This window comes from Hydractinia symbiolongicarpus, chromosome 8 (genome assembly GCF_029227915.1).
Source record: "Hydractinia symbiolongicarpus strain clone_291-10 chromosome 8, HSymV2.1, whole genome shotgun sequence".
In the NCBI taxonomy this organism is placed as follows: Eukaryota; Metazoa; Cnidaria; class Hydrozoa; order Anthoathecata; family Hydractiniidae; genus Hydractinia; species Hydractinia symbiolongicarpus.
The window spans coordinates 27,276,413-27,298,437 of record NC_079882.1 but is presented as its reverse complement, the minus strand read 5'-3'; the positions used below and the strand labels follow the sequence as shown (position 1 = coordinate 27,298,437).

The following is a 22,025-nucleotide window of genomic DNA, read 5'->3' as shown; positions in this document are numbered from 1 at the left end:
TTTTCCAATTTGAATAATCTGAGTAATAAAAATTTTATAACGAAAGTTCAAAAGAACTTTCTTTTTAGTTTTGCATAGAAATAAGCATGAAAGAGCTTTTGAAAGACTTTTGTATCGCCCGGCAGAAGTTTAGTTTTTGTATTTTAGTGATAATAATATATAAGTGTCGTGTGTCTTTTTTTTAGGTAGAACAGAAGAAAAAGCATGTGTGAATTACTTCTAAATCAAAATGAATTCATTAAAAAGTTGCAAAGATTTTTGGCGATGAATAATGTTTTTAATACCGTTAGTATTTTTCCATTTATTACATTGCTCGTTGTTGTTTCACTAAGAATGCCTTTCTCGTCGCCTCATTCCAATGAAATTTTCCACGTATAATAGATGGACGGTGAATGTTTTGTCACATCAATCAATCTTTTCATAGGGTTTTTGTTTTCTCTTCTTTAATATTGTGGATGATCAAATAAGCAAAATAATGCCCTGTTGACGGTCGCAATGTAGGGAGAACCCCGCATTTGTTTGGACTAATGTAGGTTGTAAAGGATCCCAGGAGGAGTGCGCGACACTTTTCTAATTCTCTCTTGCTGTTTGAATTTCCGCGCCCGAAGGCGTAGGAAATTCTTTAAAACCGTCGTTTTTTCGGAGCATTTTTTGAGAAAAAATCGACCCTGGGATTTCACGTTCCTCTGAGAGGATAGTATTGGTAAAACTGACTAACTAACTAACCCTGTCCCAAATGGTCAATTGCAACGTCACAGATTTAAACTTCGTACCTAAACTCTGTAAGTACTTGGAAGTCATCTAAATGACGTTTCAGGTCAAAATTGGTATTTGTTTTCGACAAAATTTGGCACAGTTAACAAATAAAGTATGCTGAACATATAAAGGTGACATCATAATTTTGATTTTTTATCATACCAAATGTCATTTTAGGCTAAAATTGGTCCAAAAATTAAAACTAATTAATTTTTGACAAAAATTGGCACAGTTAATAAAAAAGGTATGCTGAACATGATGGTCACATCAAAATTTTGATTTATTGTCAACTAAATGCCGTTTAAGACCATAAACGTTTCAAACGCAAGACTTTCAACCATGAATGATAGGCTATATTTTTTGTTAGCAATTTCTTTTAAAATGTGAGTTTATTATGACACGTTTCGTTTTGTTTGCGTTTGTTGTAAGATATAGTGTCACTTGTGTGCTTTATCTTCAGAGCTTCATGCATCAAACATCTTTGAATGTTTGGCACGATAACACAACGAATTAGCAGGTTGTCATCAAATGTTTAGGTAGCGAGCTTCTTGTTCATTATTTAAACAAAGACAATTTAAAGGATATAAAATTGTAGAGCAAACTAGTTAAGGCCAGTTTGAACCGGTTTTGAAATTTGCATAGTAAGTTACACATAATTTGAGAACATGATTAATGGCACGAAACATACAGGGCAAAAGCCGACAGCCTCGTTCCAAGGATCCCTTGCTTTTTTTACATTGCATTACATTACGCCTTTTCGCCTCAATGTAAAATATGCAAGGGATCATGGAAAGGAGGTTGCGGAGGCAAGGTGGTCAGAACTTATCTGAATAGAATGTTTTTTAATTAAGCTTCACCGGAAAATGAATATTAACTACAATTTAAAAATAACAAACATTATTTTGAATAAAACCAACTTAGAAAATGTTGATTTTATCAACAGAAATATTGAATGGGATAACTCTGTGTAGTAATTCTGCGCCACATAACACAAAACTTTATGGTGCGGACCCAGCGATAGTGTGAAAAACAAGTTTTTACGACATGGATTTTCCCAACCCGCCAAATAAAAAAGAACGCTGCGAAGAGGATAATGAAGAAAAAGAGAATGCGGATGAAGATGAAGACGGTGAAAACGCAGAAGAAACAGTATTTTACAAACGCACATTGCCAGACACGTGTATAGCTTTAAACAGTGTGAAGGGAAAGAAACTTTTTCAAGAATCGTTGCTGTCTGGAAATGCTAATATTTATTTCCGCCTTGCAGAGCAGTTTCGTACCCAGGCCGAACCCGCTTACTGTGGTCTGGCAACACTTGTGATGGTTCTCAATGCGTTGGAGGTAGCTATATCCTGTTAACTTTAATTCACTTTTTAATCATCTTTGTCTTGATCATTATTTAAAGCTTACAATACCTTGTAGGTTGATCCAAAACGGCTATGGAAAGGTGTTTGGAGGTGGTATGATGAAGCCATGCTTAATTGTTGTCTGTCACTGGATACTGCTCAACAGGAAGGTATTACAATGGAACAGTACATCACTCTAGCTACCTGTAACAATCTAGCGCTCAATGTGGGTAGAATGAACGATGTAGGTGTATCAATTAATGAGTTTAGAAAAATAATTAAGGAGGTGTGTGCAGGAGATGAGAAAGTTTTAACATGCTCCTACTCAAGGGAGATCCTTGGTCAAACTGGGGATGGACACTTTTCACCTATCGGTACGAATAGTTTTTTGTTTATTTTTTTGTTTCGTTGTTTAACAACACATCTGCGAACAAACTGTTGCACTTTTAATAGCCATATGATAAATCAAGAAAGGAAAGAATCATTTATTTAATTAACTATCTTACAGATTAAAAAAAAACACCTCACTCACTTACTCACAGTTAAGAGAAACATAGCTTAATATTGATTCTAAAAATTCACTCACTATGTCCACCTTGCTTTTAATCACACCTAAATCAATATGGTATAAGCCTAAAAAACATTACCATGTTTTTTAAAGATTTGTCTCCTGCAATGTTTTGTTTACAACACAAAGAAAAACAATAATGGCAGATATGTTCGTTTGCATTTCCTGTAACGAAAACTTTTCGTAAATTGTTTTATGCGTTTTGTTGCATGTTTACAATAAAATTGACTGTTTCTGAAAGTTTTACGATAATTTTATCCATACTAGTCTTGTTTATTTATTCCTATACCATCGATAAAACAAATATTACCTCTAGTGTAAATTAAGCTTTAGCAGATTTATTTTCTATCCACAAATGTTTTAGGCGCTTACCATGCAGAAGAAGACATGTTATTGATATTTGATGTAGCTCGCTTTAAGTATCCTCCACACTGGATAAAAGTGAGTTTGATGTGGGAGTCAATGAAAGCCTTAGATTTATCAACAGGTAATGTATTCTTCTTAAACATGTATATTTCCTTTTGTGCGGCTTGACTTGAAAATTCTAAACGTTGAAAAATGTTAACAGTGTAGATCCAGTTTTGTGTATCATAAAATTATCATAAAATATTTTTGCTGCTATAGGTTTGCCCAGGGGGTATGTGGTGATGAAAAAAGCGGAGGAGATACCACTGCTACTATTCACAGTCTCGAACACCTTTCGTGTCGCGCTAGCAACTCGAACCAACGAAAATACCCCCATGAGTTTTTTCTTAAAAACGTGGAACACATTTTTGAAGTGTGAAGTATCACATGACCATCACACTGGTGACTTCCATACGAGGCTGGATAGCATGATTAAAAGAGTCCTGGACACTATTGAAGAAAGTCTGGCAGCTTTCTTTGAAGAAGAATCCCTGTTTTCGACGAAAGAAAAAGTATGTTGTTTAGATAAATTACCAACAAATAAAGCAAACAAGATTCGTCAGCTGTTATTGTTTCTTCAATTCACCGAAATCTTTGTTAGCGTGGACGAATGGGTTCATAACAGTAAGAATAATAACTGTGTGCGAGAAAATCTGTGTAGGCGAGCAAACTCGTGTACGAATAAAAAATACTGTAAACATGCAAACAATGAACAAACCTTGATTGACATCGAAGAAGCTGTCAATCAAAATGACGTAGTTATAAAAAAAGACAGTCAAGTACGGAGTCGGAAAACATCACACGACTTTTCTTCCAGTTGCGACCATGTTAGGCAAAGAAAAGTGATTTCATGTAATCATAACATCAAAAACTCTGATTTCATTACAGAGAGTCACCATATTACATTAATGCTGTTATGTTGGCCTTATTGCAAATGTGATATAGGAAAGAATGCTTGGTTTATGGCAGCGTTTATTGACAAATCATTGGCAGACTGTGACGCATTGTTATTAAATGAAATCAAACTTTTAAGAGCACAAATGAAGTCACTAATGTAACAAAAAACCTTGTAAATAATCAACGTTGTTATTGTAACTTTTATTTAAAAGTAAATAAAAATTGTTTCACTTAATTTCTCTTTCTTTGGTCACTCATATATTTTCGTACTTTACGTTGTGTAGTTTTTTTGTTCCCAGGTTATTTTTTGTTGGAATTTTTGGAATTATGAAAGTAAATGGTACGTTTTAGAAGCAAGGAAAAAAAGTCTTGTCATGAACAAAAAAAATGCGTACGCATCAATGCAGAAAAATATACATCGTTCTAAAAAAATAATAGCACATTGCGTGGGAGTGCAAAACCGTTCTCCATGTTTACATCCCGTATTTTAACGCTTCAATAATACCCTTCATCACACTGTCAAAAACACCATCAACTGCTTCATGGACTAAATCCCGTGCTTCTTCGTGAATATCTTCAAGGTCCTCACGTTTCTGTCTTATTGGAGTGTCATTGGCCATCTCATTTACAAATCCAGTTTTTCTTCTTATTGGAAGATGACTGAATATATCATCATCCTCATCATTATCAATGTCATCATCCATATCATCATCATCATCATCATCATCATTAAAATCATCATCGTGAAGTGAAGGAATAATATCAGCAAAAGGAAACGGAATGTGTCTTCTTGAACTTAAAGAATGATGCTTGCTGATCTTTCTATTTCGATTTTTTCTTTTTCTTGAAAGTTGTGGTTTTAAGAAATACCGATTGCGTCTTTTCATTTTTCTTCTTTTTCGATGTTTTTTTGTCTTTCTCTCTTTTTTCGCAGACTTTTCGTTCGAAAGTAACCCCGGAAGCGGGAAGCCATCAAGATCATCGTCGCTGTGAAATGAGAAGGCTGGGGACAACTTTCTGATACTAATTTTAACGATTTTCGGGTTCCTCTTGTTCTCTTCTTTCTTTGTACACACTTCAGATTCCAAGAAGAAGAAAGATCTAAAAAATACATCAAATTTGGAATATATCCCTATGACAACCGAAGGACTCTTTGTGTATAGACCTGGTTTTCGCCTTTATCATAGTAAAACTATAGTTAAACACAATATAATATTCTTTTTGCGTTGTAACAGTCCAGGTTTAAAAACAAAACTTACTGCTGTTTTTGACAAGACAATCCAGATGCACATGGACACCTGTTCGGTAAACCAGAAAGTGCTTCTTGATAATATGATTTTTGTGGAGAAAATAATGAAGCAAACGGGTCGCTTCCACAATCATCACCCTCCTTTAAATATGGTTGACAAACTCCATCGCCGTTGTTATTTAATGCGCAACAGTGGTGGTCTATGCAGTCTGACGTAGAAGAACAGAGTTGTCCCTCTCCACCTAAAAGTTTGTAAAAAAATGTATACAACGTTAAATATAGGCTAACTCTGTTTCATTTTTTTCTTAAAACACAACCCTAGACCTGGAAACGAGGTTGTATGCGTACTCAATAACAATACCTTTTGACTTTTTACAAGTTTTACTAACTTCATCGCAAGTGTGACCAGGACAGCAAGATTCACCGTTCCCACAACTCTCACTCTCTGTATGACATGATTTACATGTGTATGAGAATCTATCGCAGAAAGCGGTAGAATTGCAATCTATCGAGTCTACACATTCAACCTAGATGAAGAAACGGTAAGAATTGCACAACAATATTGGAAAAGTCAATTTCAAATTTATCGAGCTACGCAAGGCTGGGCACGAAAGAAATCGTCGAGTGTAAACCGATATTCGAAATATTAAGAATCTTACTTGGGATTCGTCTCGTTTAACCAGATTGTCTCCTTCTCTTTCGACTTTCTGAATCGTGTGGTTAGGAAATTTAAAGAACTCTGTCAACTTTTTTTCAGCGTTATTATTGGTATCGTTTGCAGATTCTTTTTGTACGAGTTTTTCGATTTTCTCAATACCATTTGGTAACTCGATGACTTTATCCGTTTCGACAGTATTTGTTTGCGATGTTTTGTTTCGAAAGTTTATATCCTCTATGTTCGAGTCTTCTAACATGCCTCGAAGACCACGAAATACGTTATCAAAAAAATCGTTTCCTCCATTGTTAAGTATTTTAATTGGAGTACAAAGTGACTCCTTTTGAATAAATGTTATAACGAGAAATATTAAGAAACGCGCAACCGCCATATTAGTTTTAAGCGCACTTCATACAGCTTCGTAAAGTTAACCTTCCGAACACATTGTTCGATTAGTTACGCTTGAATGATCTTTCACACAATTTTGTTATTGAGCATGCGCAATCTTAATATTTCTTCAAATTTTGTTAATCTTAGCTTGCCGCCACATTACACAGAAAATCACTTAAATAAAAAAAAAATTCTTATGCATGGCTTTAAGTTTATATTATGCTTGTATCCAGGGCTCTTGGGAGGGATTAACTTTTAAAAGAATACCTAAAAGTTAACCCCGGATCATCTAACGACGGAATCAGTTGTTGGAAATTTTACTTCAATATATCTTAAAATTAACAATATTAAAAGATACCTAAAAAGCTACGTCTACCACCGGATAGAGTGCGAAAAGAGGATGCAAAAAAATTAATTGCCTTTTTGAGATATAGTGTGTTAAATGCCGAAAATTAGCCTGAAACAGACACTTTTATGCTAATGTCATTTCTCTATTCAATTTTCTAAATAATTAATGCAATCATTCGACAGAGGTGAAAAACGGTATGGCTTTCTATTCTAGCTGTGTTGAAAGATACCGAATAGTAAAAGTAGTGAATTATGCTGCGCAAAACATTATACGATAATAGATTGTGGATATCTAACGAAATATAAATAAATTTATGAATTTTACGCTTTTTTAGAGGTATTTTAGCTTTTATGGTAACTAAACGAGTTTAAGATATCCTGGGTTATACCCATTCTATTTCACTGGATTTTTTAGCTATCGTAAAAATAAATATAATATCAGAGCACGCATGAGCGACTTTGTTTATTGCTTAATTTTGTCTAGATTCAGACTGTTCACGAATTAATACCCAGACCCCTTCTGGCCTAATTTTTCTTATTTAATATTAAAAGAATGGTCTGTAAGTTGGAAACAAATGCCTAATAACAGCATGAAATCTGTTTTGAAATTGTTTCATTAAAAATAAACTGCTTAGATTGTTAAAAAATAAATGGGAGGGATAATACAATAAACAAAATGCGTGCAGTATGATTGAAAGTAAAAGATTTGTGACATGTCTCTCAAGAAGAAGTAATACAAATAATGAAACATGGTATGAATATTTTGACAGTTGAGTTGGTCCTCACATGCGCAATTCTAAGTGTCACATGTGAATATAAAATAAGTCCAGCGCTTCATCTCACACCAGAGAAGCGGGAGTCGTCGTCGAAAATAGAGTTACATAAAGACGGATTATATCTGCATTTGACGGGTTCGAAGAAAGACAATTTTGACAACGAATATAGCGATAGTACCGTCAATTATAGCAATGGAGTGGACTTGAAATTAACAGATGATGGTGTAATCATACCTGGCTCCAAGCAGTTTACAACTTACAGAAGTCAATTAAAATCAGCAGATATAAGCAACTTGAACAATGTTGTCAACAAGAATAACCAAGCTCTTGAAAATGGCGTAGCAAGTTCCTTAAAAAATAATAACGGTATAGCTGGAGTTTTAAATCCACTGAATTCTGTGAATACAAATCCACTGAATCCTGCGAATACAAATCCACTAAATCCTGCGAATGCAAATCAGCAAGCTCTATTGGCAAGTCAGACACAACCAAGTACAGGTGTAAACCAGGTATTAGGCGTAAACTCGATCCAGTCTCCAGTCGATGCATTGCAAAATCCATTGTTAGAAAATGCAGGCGCGGGAAAAGTTGAGAAAGAAAAGTTATTAGACGCAAAAAGTGAGGAAATTGCGAGAATTGAAAAAAATCTAAAAGATAATTTGGAAGCATTGAATAAATTAAAGCATGATAATCAAGTTGAAAAAGAGAAGTTGAATGAGCAAGGCAACTCGAATAAGTCATCGAATTCAGCTGTTGAAATTGACACTAAAGGTGAACATCCACCAGAGAACGAAAATAAACTATTGAATAAAGAAGAAAAACAAAATACAGAAACTGAAAAAGAAGATGGTAAAACAAGCGATCCTGTTAAGGCTTTACAAAAGGAAAATGGCGATGGATTAGCTCCTGCTGCAGAAGCTGTAAAACTGGAAGCTGAAAAAAACACAGAAGCTAAGGAAGATTCACCCGCTACGACAAATATGCCGCAAAATACAACGTTACCCAGGGGCGGATCTAGCAAATTTTCTTTGTAGGTCATGATGCGCAGCATCATGACCTACTAAGAAAATTTGAATATACAGCTGGGGGTCTTGGGGGGCGCTGTAAGCCCCCCAAGCGTGGTCAGGGGCGGAGCCCCAGAAGCTTTCGCTAAAACGGGCTTTGCGAACCCTGAAATAGGCTTAAACGGGGACAAAAAACAACCTCGTATGCAGACGTTTTAGACCTTGATAACAGAAACGAAACATTCTCATAAACGCCGCAGCTCAGCATAAACACTTCAAATAGAAAAAGAATGACAACTTAAATGTATTTCGTTAGCATAAATCATTTTTAGACTGTTTCGCCCAATGTCAGGGCTCGTCAGCATGCCTAGGACAAACGAAAAATAGAATGAAAATATAGTTCGTTAAGCCCGACATGGACAGTCATAATGCCGCTCCGGAAACCAGGTACTGTCGGCTGGAGTCAGGCCGAGCCCGGAATAAGGAAAATTTATTTATAGAAAGAAGTTATTGTTAAAGTGGAAGTAAAGAAATGGCTCTGTCAACTGCACGCACAGGAATTAATTATCATTGCAGCTAGCTGTTTTGTCACATCATCGTATGATGATTGTAAAATTTTCAGAGGGTTGAGTATTATCATTACAGCTTGCTGTTTTGTTACATCATCGTATGATGATTGTAAAATTTGCAGAGGGTTAAGTATTATCATTGCAGCTTGCTGTTTTGTCACATCATCGCAAAAACAAATGTACTGTATATAACTACTGTAAGAAGGTAAATGAAAAAAACTAAAAAGAAGGTAATTGGATTCATAACGTTATCATCACCTTCATCACCACCACGTAAAATTTAAGCATTCGAGAAAGCTTAGAAGGAAAAAAAAGACTTAGTTACTCCTTGACCCAGGTACTGTCAGCGGAGCCTACTGAGCCCGGGGACAATTTTGAATCAATCAGGTTTGTCATCACCAAAAATGGGGAGGGGGGGGGGGGGAGAGGAGAGAGAGAAATATATTGAGTATGAAACTTATTACAGAAAGTAGTTTCTTAGGTATGGATTTGTACAAAAAATTATACTTTATTTTAAAATTTATTTATATTTATATATTTATTCAGAAAAGGAAGAAACAATATTATTTATTTTATTACTTGTTAATTTTAACTTTAGATATAAACAATATGAGTATATATTGAGGCTACATAGAAAAATAATTGATTTAAACATTTTACTTAAAATCCAATCTCCTGTTTTTAACAGCAAACTTATTGATGACTGATGAGGTGGATGGTACAAATTCTTTGTGTATATGTAACAAAGCTAAGCCATTTAACCTATCTGCCACCATTGTACTGCGATTGTAGTTCTTAAGCCTTCTCATTGCAGAGAAAGAGCGTTCACATTCGCAGGATGTCACTGGTAATGTGGCAAGAATTCTTAAGGCTACAGTCAAATTGTCAAATTGTAATGATGGAATTGCTTTAAGAGTGGCTGAAATATTATCAGGATAACTATCCTGCATCTCCCAGTACTTATGCCAGAGATCTAGCTCAGCATCAAGAGCTAAAAAGTTTGGCATGTCATCAGAATAAAAGCTACAAAAAGCTGTAAACTTGTCTTTCCATCCCAATAGACCATGTTTACTAACTAAAAACATCATCTTAGATGGAATAATTGACAAGCCCTGATAAGAAGTCACAGTAGATATGTCAAAACGTAACTTCAATTCAGAATTTAAATGGTCCAACATTGGAATAGTTGTTGTCCTTTTAAAATAATCCGAAATGTTTTCAGCAGGAATGTTAGATCTGTTTTTTTGACGTCCACAAGTTCTAGGTTTTGTAGGAGTAACACATACTTTTTGAGCTAGAGATACAGCTTTCTCATACCACATTTCATGGTAGGCATCAACTGAATTTCGTGTAGCCATGGCTGCACTTTTAAGAGCATCAATCATATGAAGTCCCTCAAAAATATCGTTGGATTTGCTCTGAAGCATTCGTGTTACTGGCAGTGTTATATCAAATACAGACCGAGTAATTACCATTGTAATAATAAAATCAAAACTTGTAAGTAATTTATATAAGGACAAGGCTTTTGATGATGTGTCAATATTGCATTGCCTTTGAACAAACATCTCCTCAAGAGTGAAAACAAGAGGGACATAAAGTTCTTGGAATGTATCCATACCTTCAACACGTTCAATCCACCTTGTGCGACAAACATCCTTAAGCTTATTTTTTAAGGAATCAGGAGCATACAATTTAATATTTTTCACAAACATGTCTTCCCTTACTTGGGAAAAATTAAAAAAATAGGATATCTCTTTTATGTTATCAAGCACATTTCTAATTGTTTGGACTGAACAAGAGGCACATATACAGAGGTTGAGGCGATGACTATGACAATGAGTATAAATAGCCTTCCTGTTGATTCTCAAAATATGAGCAGAAAGACCATTAATTCTACCAGCCACAGCGCCAGCCCCATCATAACCCTGGCCTCTACAGTCTTGAACATTTAGAACTAGGTCATCACTTAGAGCTTTGAGAATAATGGAAGCAAGAGCACTTCCAGATAAACCTTCCTTACAGTGAAGAAATCGAATGAAATCTTCTTTAATGTCAAAATTGCTATCTACATAGCGTAAAACTAATGATAACTGCTCTTTATTGGATGTATCTGATGCTTCATCAGCTATAATCGTAAAAAACTTGTTTTTCTTAACTTCAGAAACAATATTTTCTGTGATTATATCTGCACAACAATTAATTATTTCATTCTGTGAAGTTTTAGAAATATAAGAAGAATTCTTATTACATTTTAGAAGATGATTTTCAAGGGTTGTGTCTCCACCACGTACTCTGTAATTTAAAAGATCAATAAAATTGCCAGTTGAACCAGTTGAAAAATTTCCAACTTCAGGATGATATTTACTATCATCCCTGTGGCCACGAAGAGGAATACAAACACGACCACATAAAATTATGGTGTCAACAATTGGTGTTAAGAACTTTCGATTATCAGCAACCTGTTTTTTGTAGTTGGAATCTATGATTACACTGATTGGTTGAGTTTGTCCTAAAAAATTCTTCACAAATGCACTAAAAGTTAGGCTGGTTTGAATATGTAAACCATTTTTTGATGTTTCATGTTGTTTAAAAAAGTTTTTGGCAGCTGGCCAATGTCGAAAAGGTTGAGAAAGCAATTTCTGTAACTTAGAAGTTTTGTTAGCAACCTTGTGACCAAAAAGGATACATGGCAAACAAAATGCTCCATCCAAAGTTGGTGAATATTTAAGCCATAAAAAGGTCTTTAGCCATTCATGCCGAAAGGAACGCCCACTTTTTTTAGGAAAAATAAAAGATTTATCGGGCACAAAAACATTGGTGATTAGGTTGTGTACACCTTTATCATTTAGACCTGAAACTTTAGAAAGGAAAGAGGCAACGTCATATTGATGTTCAAAATTTAAAACAGTAGCAAAGGAAATATCATTTAAAGCTTTGTCATTGTTATTAAAATCTTCAGCAGATGTGCTATTATTGTTACTATCTTTATAATCTTCAGTTAGTTTATTGTTAAAGGAAGCTTTATTAGGAAAGAAATTAAACTGTTTATCTTTAATCACAGGTTTTACAAGAGATAATTTCCCTGTTGCCTGTGCATCCGGAAAAAACCTTGTTTGCCTTTTCACAGGAGGAGATAAAACTTTTGTGTCCGCAGCTGAACCTGACTTGCGTTTATGTATCTGCTTAAAAATAATTGGAACGAAATGATTAGGTGCAAAATTTTCTCTGGATGGAAGTAAGCCCTCATAGCAAAACAAAATGTGAATAGCAAAAGCAGAGCTTGGTTGTCTAGGCTCTATTAATTGGTTAAACAACATTTGAGCTTTTTTGCATCCATAATCTGGGTAATAAGAAAATATATTCCTGTTTGTGACAGATGACAGAGCAAGCATAGCAAGAAAGGAACAATATTTCCGATCTACTAAATTTAAAATGGCTACCTCCTTAACTAAGTCTTCTTGTTTTTTGTCTGTGTTAAATGCAGAATTGCAGACAGACATATTGAGAATATCTTCCATAGATTTAAAGAGACTTTCTGGAAGAGCAAGGATAGAAGAAAATAGAGGATGCTTACAGTAAAAGCTAGCATTCATCATTAGCTCCACTGACACAAGAATTCGTAAGTCGTCAACCATCACATTTTTCCCAAACAAACACAACGCCATAGAACTGTACAGGCAATTTCCATTGACCTGAGACCTGTAATAAAAATAGGTATTGCTAGCTATTCTAAAACTTTAACTACACATTTTGCCAAACTGCTGCCTATTAAAGGTTTGTTTATGAAATTCAACTTGCTCAATATATAAATAAACTAAGAATGCATCAACAAAAGAAACTGAACAAGCAAGACATATTTGAGATGACCTTTGCACATTTTAAAACAACAAAGATTATTCATAATCTTTTTTAAGACAATATTCAGCTGCATAGTTAGTGGTCATAGTAACAAAAACGCATAGCTATTATAGAAACAACAAAAGATAAACATAAACAACTCACTTCAACGTAATTGCGCAACCATCCTTCTTTGCTTTCACATAGGCAGGAAGGTAGTATTCTGCATGGCAATTTCTTTGGATAAAACCAAAAGTAAGTTGTTTTTGCAACACGTCAGTAGATGGCAAAACAGAATTACATTTAAACTTTTTATTTAATTCGGCGTAAATTTGAGGTAGCTCATCAAAATTTTCGTTTTCAAAAACTAACTCCACACGCTCTCTCAAGCTCTTGCAAGCCATGTTGAGAACGGAAAGAATCTTCCGCATGCCTTACTTATATTTATACCAACATGCTACAAATTTTGACAGGTTTGTTTAAAACTTTCTGACTAAAAATAGGTCAGGCCCACATAGGTTGATTCTAGTCAACGGTGAAAGCCTCGCGGGATAACCTAGAGCCAAGACTGGCTGGCTTCAAAATTTCTGACTAAAAATAGGTCAGGCCAAGATAGGTTGACTCTAGTGTATGGTGAAAGCCTCACGGGATAACCTAGAGCCAAGACTGGCTGGCTTCAAAATTTCTGACTAAAAATAGGTCAGGCCAAGATAGGTTGACTCTAGTGTATGGTGAAAGCCTCACGGGATAACCTAGAGCCAAGACTGGCTGGCTTCAAAATTTCTGACTAAAAATAGGTCAGGCCAACATAGGTTTGATTCTTGTCGACGGTAAAAGCCTCGCGGGATAACCTAGAGCCAAGACTGGGCTGACTTCAAAATTTCTGACTCAAAATAGGTCGGGCCCACATAGGTTTGATTCTAGTCGACGGTAAAAGCCTCGCGGGATAACCTAGAGCCAAGACTGGCTAACACAGGTCAGGTCAACATAGGTTGATCCAATTCGCGTTATGAGAAAACAAGGAGAAATATTTCGATCTTCAGATTCCGGGTAAATTCGACAGAATTCGATTTCAATCCTCGGCATTTTTTTACTAGGTCGCGTGACAGGGTTGACCTAGTCTAAATCCGCGCCTGTTACCAATAACAACAACGGAGCTAAAAACTACGACAACCCCCAAAACAACAACAGTGTCAAAAACTACGACACAAAAAATAACAACGCCGTCTCCAACAACAACAACACTGCCGTCAACGAAGACTTCGACGGCACCGATTACATCTAAAGCAAAAACAGCACCCCAACCAACTACTTTAGCTTCTATCACGCCGGCTCCAACGACACCGCCGCACACACCAACTAAATCAACAGAAACGAAAAATAACACTACATCAGAAATCACGCCAGTAACTGAAGAGCCGAAAATAGAAGATTTATCAACACACAAGGACGATAAAAAGAAAAAACAAATCAAAATATTAATCTTAGATGCAGATGCCGAAATTCCGGAAGGCTTAAAACACACAAAAGAGCCAGAAGTTCATATTCTTGACTCAGCAGATCTACATATTCCAAATCAGCCACTACCACCACCAATATCACCACCACAACCTCCCGTTCCAGTACAGCGACCAATAAATCCCTGTAAACTACCCGATATATCTCAACATGTGTACGATTCATCTCCACCTAAGCATGTTTATGGCTGTCTTCCTCAACAAATGTTAAGTCGGTTACCGCGACCAAAGATAGTTCATCGATACATCCATCATTATAAAGACGACAGTGGTGATAATGGATGCTGCCTCGGTGATCAACGACAACGGATGAATGAAGTCAGTGAGGCTTCATCGGAGGATACTCCCTATCCATCTAATTTTGTACCACAGGAAGAAGAATTAATGTTTCCGAGACACAAACATAGACATAAGTCATACCAACAACGCTTGAGACCAGAGATACATTATCATTTCCATATTTCAAAAGATAACTTAAAGGGGGTAGGAAGTATGAATAAAATGAGAGACATACAGACAACACGTGATACACCAAATACAAATGAAGGACAAAGCTATGTTGATCCATTGACACGGGACTTTTCTGATCTTGATTTGCTACAAGGTAAACAAGAAGCTGTTTCTAAAGCCAGTATTCTGAATCCTATCATTGGTGGGTTGATTCCCATGTTGAAGTCAAACGAGATAACAGGTTATAGAAAAAGTATTGACCAAAGTGTAATTGAAGATCAGACATTTGGTGCATCGGATATTAGATTTCCAAACGTCGAAGGTAGTATATCGAAAGTCATGAATTCATTTAAAAGGACTCTGCGACGTTTAAAAACTAACAAAAAGAAAAGACGAAGTAAAAATTATAAGGTCCACACGAGTAGGAAATTATGATATATTCTTCAAAAAACGTTTGCGATTAGAAACAACTTGTATTATTGCTTTTTCGTTAATTATTTTCAATACAATAATTACAAATGGTTAAAATATTTACAAAACATGTTAAAGACTAGATAAATTATAATTAGTATTTTTGCACCCAAACGAGATATGAATAAGTTTGGTCGCATCTCGATTACCTCTTAATTTACTAATTCAGCGCCAATTCTTCCACGCCCTTTCTAGCCACTATATCAATCCAGCTTCATCAAAAAGGTAGAAAAAACTGCATTTTACAAATATTTACATGAAGCAAGCAATGTTTACAATTTGTTTTACTGAAAATAAAAAATCTAAATGGAAGATTCTGACCGATTACCCTTGGTGATATCGTGCATACCGTGGGTACCCTGTATTTCGTGCGTTTTGCGTGTCTCGTGACTAAAAGTCGTAAAAACAACATCAACTCCAAAGTGTCTGTATTTTTGACAATAAAGCTTAAGTATTCTTCTGTTGACGCAAAATGCTAAAAAAATGAAAAATCCTTGAAAGTTAACAACGATGAGATATATGTACATGCAAAACGAAGACGCAATAAATGCACCTAGCAACCCGAAACACCATCCTGTTCCATTGACTATCGATATCTTGATGAACATTCTTGAAAGAAACATGACGTCATTGTGTGAAGACTGGTGAGCCATTTTAGTGGATTTCTTAGCCTTAGAAATGTTTCGGATGGTAATAATTAGAGCAAAAATATTGCATATAACGATTAACAAAATTGGAAGGATAAAAAGAAGAAAATGTGGAAGTAGTTTTGTAATGAAGCAATGATTATGCGCGCCATATCCCATTCCACAATTTCCTGCGTACTCCAACATTAGTGATATAAATATTACACAACCACTACAACCAAAGGAGATGATGAGATAATATTTAAATTGCTTTCTCTTCCATTGGTTATCTCTTAAGAAATTCCTTGAAAACGTATACCACAAATCAAATGATGATATTGCTTTCCACGAGAAACTTTTCAACATCACAAAATGCAGTAATATTCCACTTGCAATACAAAAACCACCATGGATTCCAATTGTTATCACCAATTGAAGTGTGTGAACTATAAGAACACAACAGGATAGCGCCATGATATTTTTACCTGGCAATGTTCTCAATTCAGAAAACAAGAAGTACGTGGCCAGCAAAATAATCAATGTTATTGTACTAAAGATATTTCCACCGATTCCAACAGCATAAGAAATCTTAGAATCTATCAAATTCTTCATTGGGATGGAAAAGTTGTGCGTACCATTGGATAACATACAGATTCCCGTTCGTTCTATAAACTCTCCTCCACTTTTTTCGCAGTTCTTTGTAATCTCTTCGTTCAATACACGCAGTGACCAAACATACATACTGTCATGAGATACATGGTATAAACAAAGGCTATCCGTCATTAGATTAAGAATAGCCATCTGTATCTTCCAGATGAAATCTTTATGGAATAAACTTTTATTGGTGAGCAGAGATTCATTTATTCCATATTTACTTAAAGTATAATTCATAATTTGTTCATCCGTAGGTCCACTGCAATCAATAACAGAATGTTGACATGTTGAAAGTGACAGGATGGGCAAAACCAAAGTAATTTGAAACAAGGTCTCCATTTTTTACCTGTATGAATGTATATCTTCTCCTTTTCAAAGTCACAACCAGCGATATAAACAACAGTCCAAAAATTTTGTTCTTTGCTTCCTTTTCCGAGCAAGTGGTCCAACCAGCTGCTGGAGTTTTTATAAAAGGAATTTAATAATTTAAACAAAAATTTCCAACTGTTGTGTGCGGTTGATCATTGCCATATTTTCGCTGTGTTAAACACCTGTAATTCATTACGTAGAAGTGACAAAAAATTTAACACGTATATATTCAAACCACAATTTTTTGATAACAAAAAACTAAAACGAACGTTTATGTCAAAAATAGCAAATGAATTCAAAATGTTGGTGCACGCTTTTTTTTACAACACGAAATAATGCACCTAACAATCAATGTTGTTGAAGTTCTTCTATTTTACCGGTTCAGTACTTGCTTAGTTGTTACATGTTGACTATCTATTCAATGTGTTCAATAAGGTTAACTTCACGTGTTTGGTTGCTCAGTTGTTCTGGTGTGCCGATCATAACTACATTTTTAACCACATTTATGTGATACGAGGAATTCCAACATTTTAGGATTAGGAAAGTCTCGAAACTATTATTTTTTCACATTTTTGTCTTTTCTTATATTTACTCACCCCGGGATTTTACAAGTTGCTTCGTTTTATGTTAAAAGAATACGAGACTAATTTTGCGTATAACATATTGCTCATAAAGGAAGCGTGTAATTGCAAAAAAAATTGAATTAAAGATTTAGTTAATTATCACAAAAAATGCAAATTTGTGATGTTCGCGGTGTAATTCACAATTTGCGAAAAATATTTATTAATAAAAAAAAGTATTTTCGAGGAAACTCTTATCCATGCTTCCATGCTGGCAAATTATTGTAATTTTATTTAAATTGGATCCATTTCTCAGTACAAGTTAACAAATAATTCAAATTTCGAATACTAACGCCGAGATTTTTATATGTTTGTCTCTCAAGCTAAACTACCTGCCATGTAAATGCTGCACTAAACTGCGTAAAATTTATTCTCGTTTAACAGCCACTAAAAAGCTACAAATTAAAGACACTTGAAACAGATGTGCGTGGGGGCAAGGGCGCAATCACTTTTACAAAAATATTCCACCAGTTAGCTAAAAATATTCACATATAACATTATTCAGTCAAAACGAAGTAATAAGAACTCGAACTATTTCGTTTGGTAACTTAAACCTTTTTAGACCTACAAAGTATCAGTAATTATATTTGGGTCGAGATTATTTTTACATATTAATTCCTTAAGAATAATTATTGCTGCATTCAATCTTGTGGGGTTAATTTTTGCTATTAAGAATTCGTTCACTAGTCATAAAAAAGTATCGCAGTAACATTTTGAGATACGATTTGTAAAAATAAATTCCCAAAATAGAGGGAGAGTCTAGATAAATCTCGCAATAATTATAATATTTTGCCATTAAATTGAAAAAATAAATCCAAGAGAGATTTTATCTAGCATTAAAAATGCATTTGGATATACAAATTAAAGATCAAATTTCTATATATCGCAGTATTGACCAATCCTAGCACGGAAAACTAGTGTCTCCTATAAAATGTTGCTTCCATACCTAATATATCAAATTGTGAATGGCATATTATGGCAGTTACCAAAATTCTAACTTTAAAAAATTGAAAACATATTCAAACTTTTTATATTTCAGTAATATGATTTTTGACTAAATTTTGTATCCTCCCTTAACCCTATTATACATGGGGGGAGCACAAAGTGCCCGTGGCCTCTTTGACTAGGCATAACTTTAGATACACATGTGATTAAGTGCTAAAATGTTGTGACTATTCCTAACTTTTATTAGGTCTTCTGATGAAAAAAAAAAATTTTGGAAAGATTTGGTACTTTGCTGGGGGTATTGCATTTTTTGGACAGGGGTAAATTTTTTGGAATTTTGAAAACCGTTGACATTCATGTAAGAATGTTATAAGATGTTGTATTGAGTATATAAATATTTATTACATGTATGTTGGTTACTAAGTGGTAACCAATGTGTTGCTAAGGTGATATATGGTTGCTAGGGACAAAAAGCAGACCAGATTAAGAAGGAATTATCGATCCAGCATATTGACGTCATTTCGGATCCCAATGACGTCATTATATTGCTTTCCTTGCATCGATTATCTTTAAATGCTCTCTTCTACATATGTGCCATGTTTAATGACATGAGCATCAATATTTCTGGTAGAATGGGCCTTTTTATCTTTATCGTTAAGGTAAGAAATTTTCTTGCCGAAATGACGTCATTTCTAATCCCTATGACGTCATCAAATTATTTATACCTGGATTAAGTTTGCACTAATACATTCTCCAACTGAGCCAAGTTTCATCACTTAAGCACAACTGGTTCAGGATTTATGACCCGCGGGCACTCCCCCCCCCTCCTCAGGGTTACAAGGGCCAAAAAAGCTCAGGTATAATAGGGTTAATAAAAGATAAATACTTTTTGAACAACGGAATTAAAATAAACATTTTACAGTTACATTCTAAGCTATATAGCAGTTTGTAGTAGTACACTACTCCTTGTGTATACACAGGCCAACAACGTAATTCAAACTTTCGTTAAAATTTGAAAAATTTCACTACTTGCTAGTAGGTTTGATTGGTTGCAAAAGGATGGTGGTATCTTCAGTTGTGTTTATAGAAAAACAAATATCAAATAGAAGACTCCACTTGATTGTCTTCCGGTATGACGTAATTATCGTGCGTTTCGTGTGCATAGTGCGTTTCGTGTGCTTCGTGGTTATCCTGTGTTTCGTGGCTATCGTGTCCAAAGCTTGCAAAAGTATTTTCAAATGTATAATTAGATTTAAGCTGTCTGTATTTTTGACAATAAAGCTTAAATATTCTTCTGTTGACGCAAAATGCTAAAAAAATGAAAAATCCTTGAAAGTTAACAACGATGAGATATATATACATGCAAAACGAAGACGCAATAAATGCACCAAGCAACCCAAAACACCATCCTGTTCCATTGACTATCGATATCTTGATGAACATTCTTGAAAGAAACATGACGTCATTGTGTGAAGACTGGTGAACCATCTTAGTGGATTTCTTAGCCTTAGAAATGTTTCGGATGGTAATAATTAGAGCGAAGATATTGCATACAACGATTAACAAAATTGGAAGGATAAAAAGAAGAAAATGTGGAAGTAGTTTTGTAATGAAGCAATGATTATGCGCGCCATATCCCATTCCACAATTCCCTGCGTACTCCAACATTAGTGATATAAATATTACACAACCACTACAACCAAAGGAGATGATGAGATAATATTTAAATTGCTTTTTCTTCCATTGGTTATCTCTTAAGAAATTCCTTGAAAACGTATACCACAAATCAAATGATGATATTACTTTCCACGAGAAACTTTTCAACATCACAAAATGCAGTAATATTCCACTTGCAATACAAAAACCACCATGGATTCCAATTGTTATCACCAATTGAAGTGTGTGAACTATAAGAACACAACAGGATAGCGCCATGATATTTTTACCTGGTAATGTTCTCAATTCAGAAAACAAGAAGTACGTGGCCAGCAAAATAATCAATGTTATTATACTAAAAATATTTCCACCGATTCCAACAGCATAAGAAATCTTAGAATCTATCAAATTCTTCATTGGGATGGAGAAGTTGTGCGTACCATTGGATAACATACAGATTCCAGTTCGTTCTATAAACTCTCCTCCACTTTTTTCGCAGTTCTTTGTAATCTCTTCGTTCAATACACGCAGTGACCAAACATACATACTGTCATGAGATACATGGTATAAACAAAGGCTATCCGTCATTAGATTAAGAATAGCCATCTGTATCTTCCAGATGAAATCTTTATGGAATAAACTTTTATTGGTGAGCAGAGATTCATTTATTCCATATTTACTTAAAGTATAATTCATAATTTGTTCATCCGTAGGTCCACTGCAATCAATAACAGAATGTTGACATGTTGAAAGTGACAGGATGGGCAAAACCAAAGTAATTTGAAACAAGGTCTCCATTTTTTACCTGTATGAATGTATATCTTCTCCTTTTCAAAGTCACAACCAGCGATATAAACAACAGTCCAAAAATTTTGTTCTTTGCTTCCTTTTCCGAGCAAGTGGTCCAACCAGCTGCTGGAGTTTTTATAAAAGGAATTTAATAATTTAAACAAAAATTTCCAACTGTTGTGTGCGGTTGATCATTGCCATATTTTCGCTGTGTTAAACACCTGTAATTCATTACGTAGAAGTGACAAAAAATTTAACACGTAATATATTCAAACCACAATTTTTTGATAACAAAAAACTAAAACGGACGTTTATGTCAAAAATAGCAAATGAATTCAAAATGTTGGTGCACGCTTTTTTTTACAACACGAAATAATGCACCTAACAATCAATGTTGTTGAAGTTCTTCTATTTTACCGGTTCAGTACTTGCTTAGTTGTTACATGTTGACTATCTATTCAATGTGTTCAATAAGGTTAACTTCACGTGTTTGGTTGCTCAGTTGTTCTGGTGTGCCGATCATAACTACATTTTTAACTACATTTATGTGATACGAGGAATTCCAACATTTTAGGATTAGGAAAGTCTCGAAACTATTATTTTTTCACATTTTTGTCTTTTCTTATATTTACTAAGAATACGAGACTAATATTTTGATAACATATTGCTCATAAAAGAAGCGTGTAATTTTTAAAAAAAGATTGAATTAAAGATTTAGTTAATTATCACAAAAAATGCAAATTTGCGGACGTGATGTTCGCGGTGTAATTCACAATTTGCGAAAAATATTTATTAATAAAAAAAAGATTAAAACTTCTGTATCGTCATAGAATAAATATAAAAGAATTTTCGAGGAAACTCTTATCCATGCTTCCATGCTGGAAAATTATTGTAATTTTATTTAAATTGGTCCCATTTCTCAGTACAAGTTAACAAATAATTCAAATTTCGAATACTAACGCCGAGATTTTTATATGTTTGTCTCTCAAGCTAAACTACCTGCCATGTAAATGCTGCACTAAACTGCGTAAAATTTATTCTCGTTTAACAGCCACTAAAAAGCTACAAATTAAAGACACTTGAAACAGATGTGCGTGGGGGCAAGGGCGCAATCACTTTTACAAAAAT

General features: G+C 34.7%; 6 protein-coding genes across 6 annotated transcripts; 2 read left to right on the top strand and 4 right to left on the bottom strand.

Moving 5' to 3' along the window:
• The first annotated feature begins 1,350 nt into the window (after positions 1 to 1,350).
• On the top strand, positions 1,351 to 4,215 carry LOC130655979 (uncharacterized). Its single transcript, XM_057458807.1, has 4 exons — positions 1,351 to 2,097; positions 2,179 to 2,476; positions 3,035 to 3,157; positions 3,295 to 4,215. Exons 1-4 carry the CDS (start codon positions 1,801 to 1,803, stop codon positions 4,131 to 4,133), a joined length of 1,557 nt encoding a protein of 518 aa, XP_057314790.1. The 5' UTR covers positions 1,351 to 1,800; the 3' UTR covers positions 4,134 to 4,215.
• A 132-nt stretch (positions 4,216 to 4,347) lies between these two features.
• LOC130655981 (uncharacterized) lies at positions 4,348 to 7,779 on the bottom strand. Its single transcript, XM_057458808.1, has 4 exons — positions 5,881 to 7,779; positions 5,583 to 5,748; positions 5,232 to 5,463; positions 4,348 to 5,073 (listed from the first exon to the last, which is right to left on the bottom strand). Exons 1-4 carry the CDS (start codon positions 6,265 to 6,267, stop codon positions 4,446 to 4,448), a joined length of 1,413 nt encoding a protein of 470 aa, XP_057314791.1. The 5' UTR covers positions 6,268 to 7,779; the 3' UTR covers positions 4,348 to 4,445.
• Positions 7,780 to 8,524: 745 nt separating this feature from the next.
• LOC130655978 (52 kDa repressor of the inhibitor of the protein kinase-like) lies at positions 8,525 to 13,263 on the bottom strand. Its single transcript, XM_057458806.1, has 2 exons — positions 12,966 to 13,263; positions 8,525 to 12,662 (listed from the first exon to the last, which is right to left on the bottom strand). The coding sequence occupies exons 1-2, from the start codon at positions 13,229 to 13,231 to the stop codon at positions 9,620 to 9,622; spliced, it is 3,309 nt and encodes a 1,102-aa protein (XP_057314789.1). The 5' UTR covers positions 13,232 to 13,263; the 3' UTR covers positions 8,525 to 9,619.
• Positions 13,172 to 15,338, top strand: LOC130655986 (uncharacterized). The gene is made up of 2 exons (XM_057458819.1): positions 13,172 to 13,303; positions 13,598 to 15,338. Exon 2 carries the CDS (start codon positions 14,522 to 14,524, stop codon positions 15,200 to 15,202), a length of 681 nt encoding a protein of 226 aa, XP_057314802.1. The 5' UTR covers positions 13,172 to 13,303; positions 13,598 to 14,521; the 3' UTR covers positions 15,203 to 15,338.
• A 102-nt stretch (positions 15,339 to 15,440) lies between these two features.
• On the bottom strand, positions 15,441 to 17,420 carry LOC130655982 (latrophilin receptor-like protein A). Its single transcript, XM_057458809.1, has one exon. It carries the CDS (start codon positions 16,855 to 16,857, stop codon positions 15,541 to 15,543), a length of 1,317 nt encoding a protein of 438 aa, XP_057314792.1. The 5' UTR covers positions 16,858 to 17,420; the 3' UTR covers positions 15,441 to 15,540.
• Positions 17,421 to 18,234: 814 nt separating this feature from the next.
• LOC130654964 (latrophilin receptor-like protein A) lies at positions 18,235 to 21,140 on the bottom strand. Its single transcript, XM_057457662.1, has one exon. It carries the CDS (start codon positions 20,904 to 20,906, stop codon positions 19,551 to 19,553), a length of 1,356 nt encoding a protein of 451 aa, XP_057313645.1. The 5' UTR covers positions 20,907 to 21,140; the 3' UTR covers positions 18,235 to 19,550.
• Between the last annotated feature and the right edge of the window lie 885 nt (positions 21,141 to 22,025).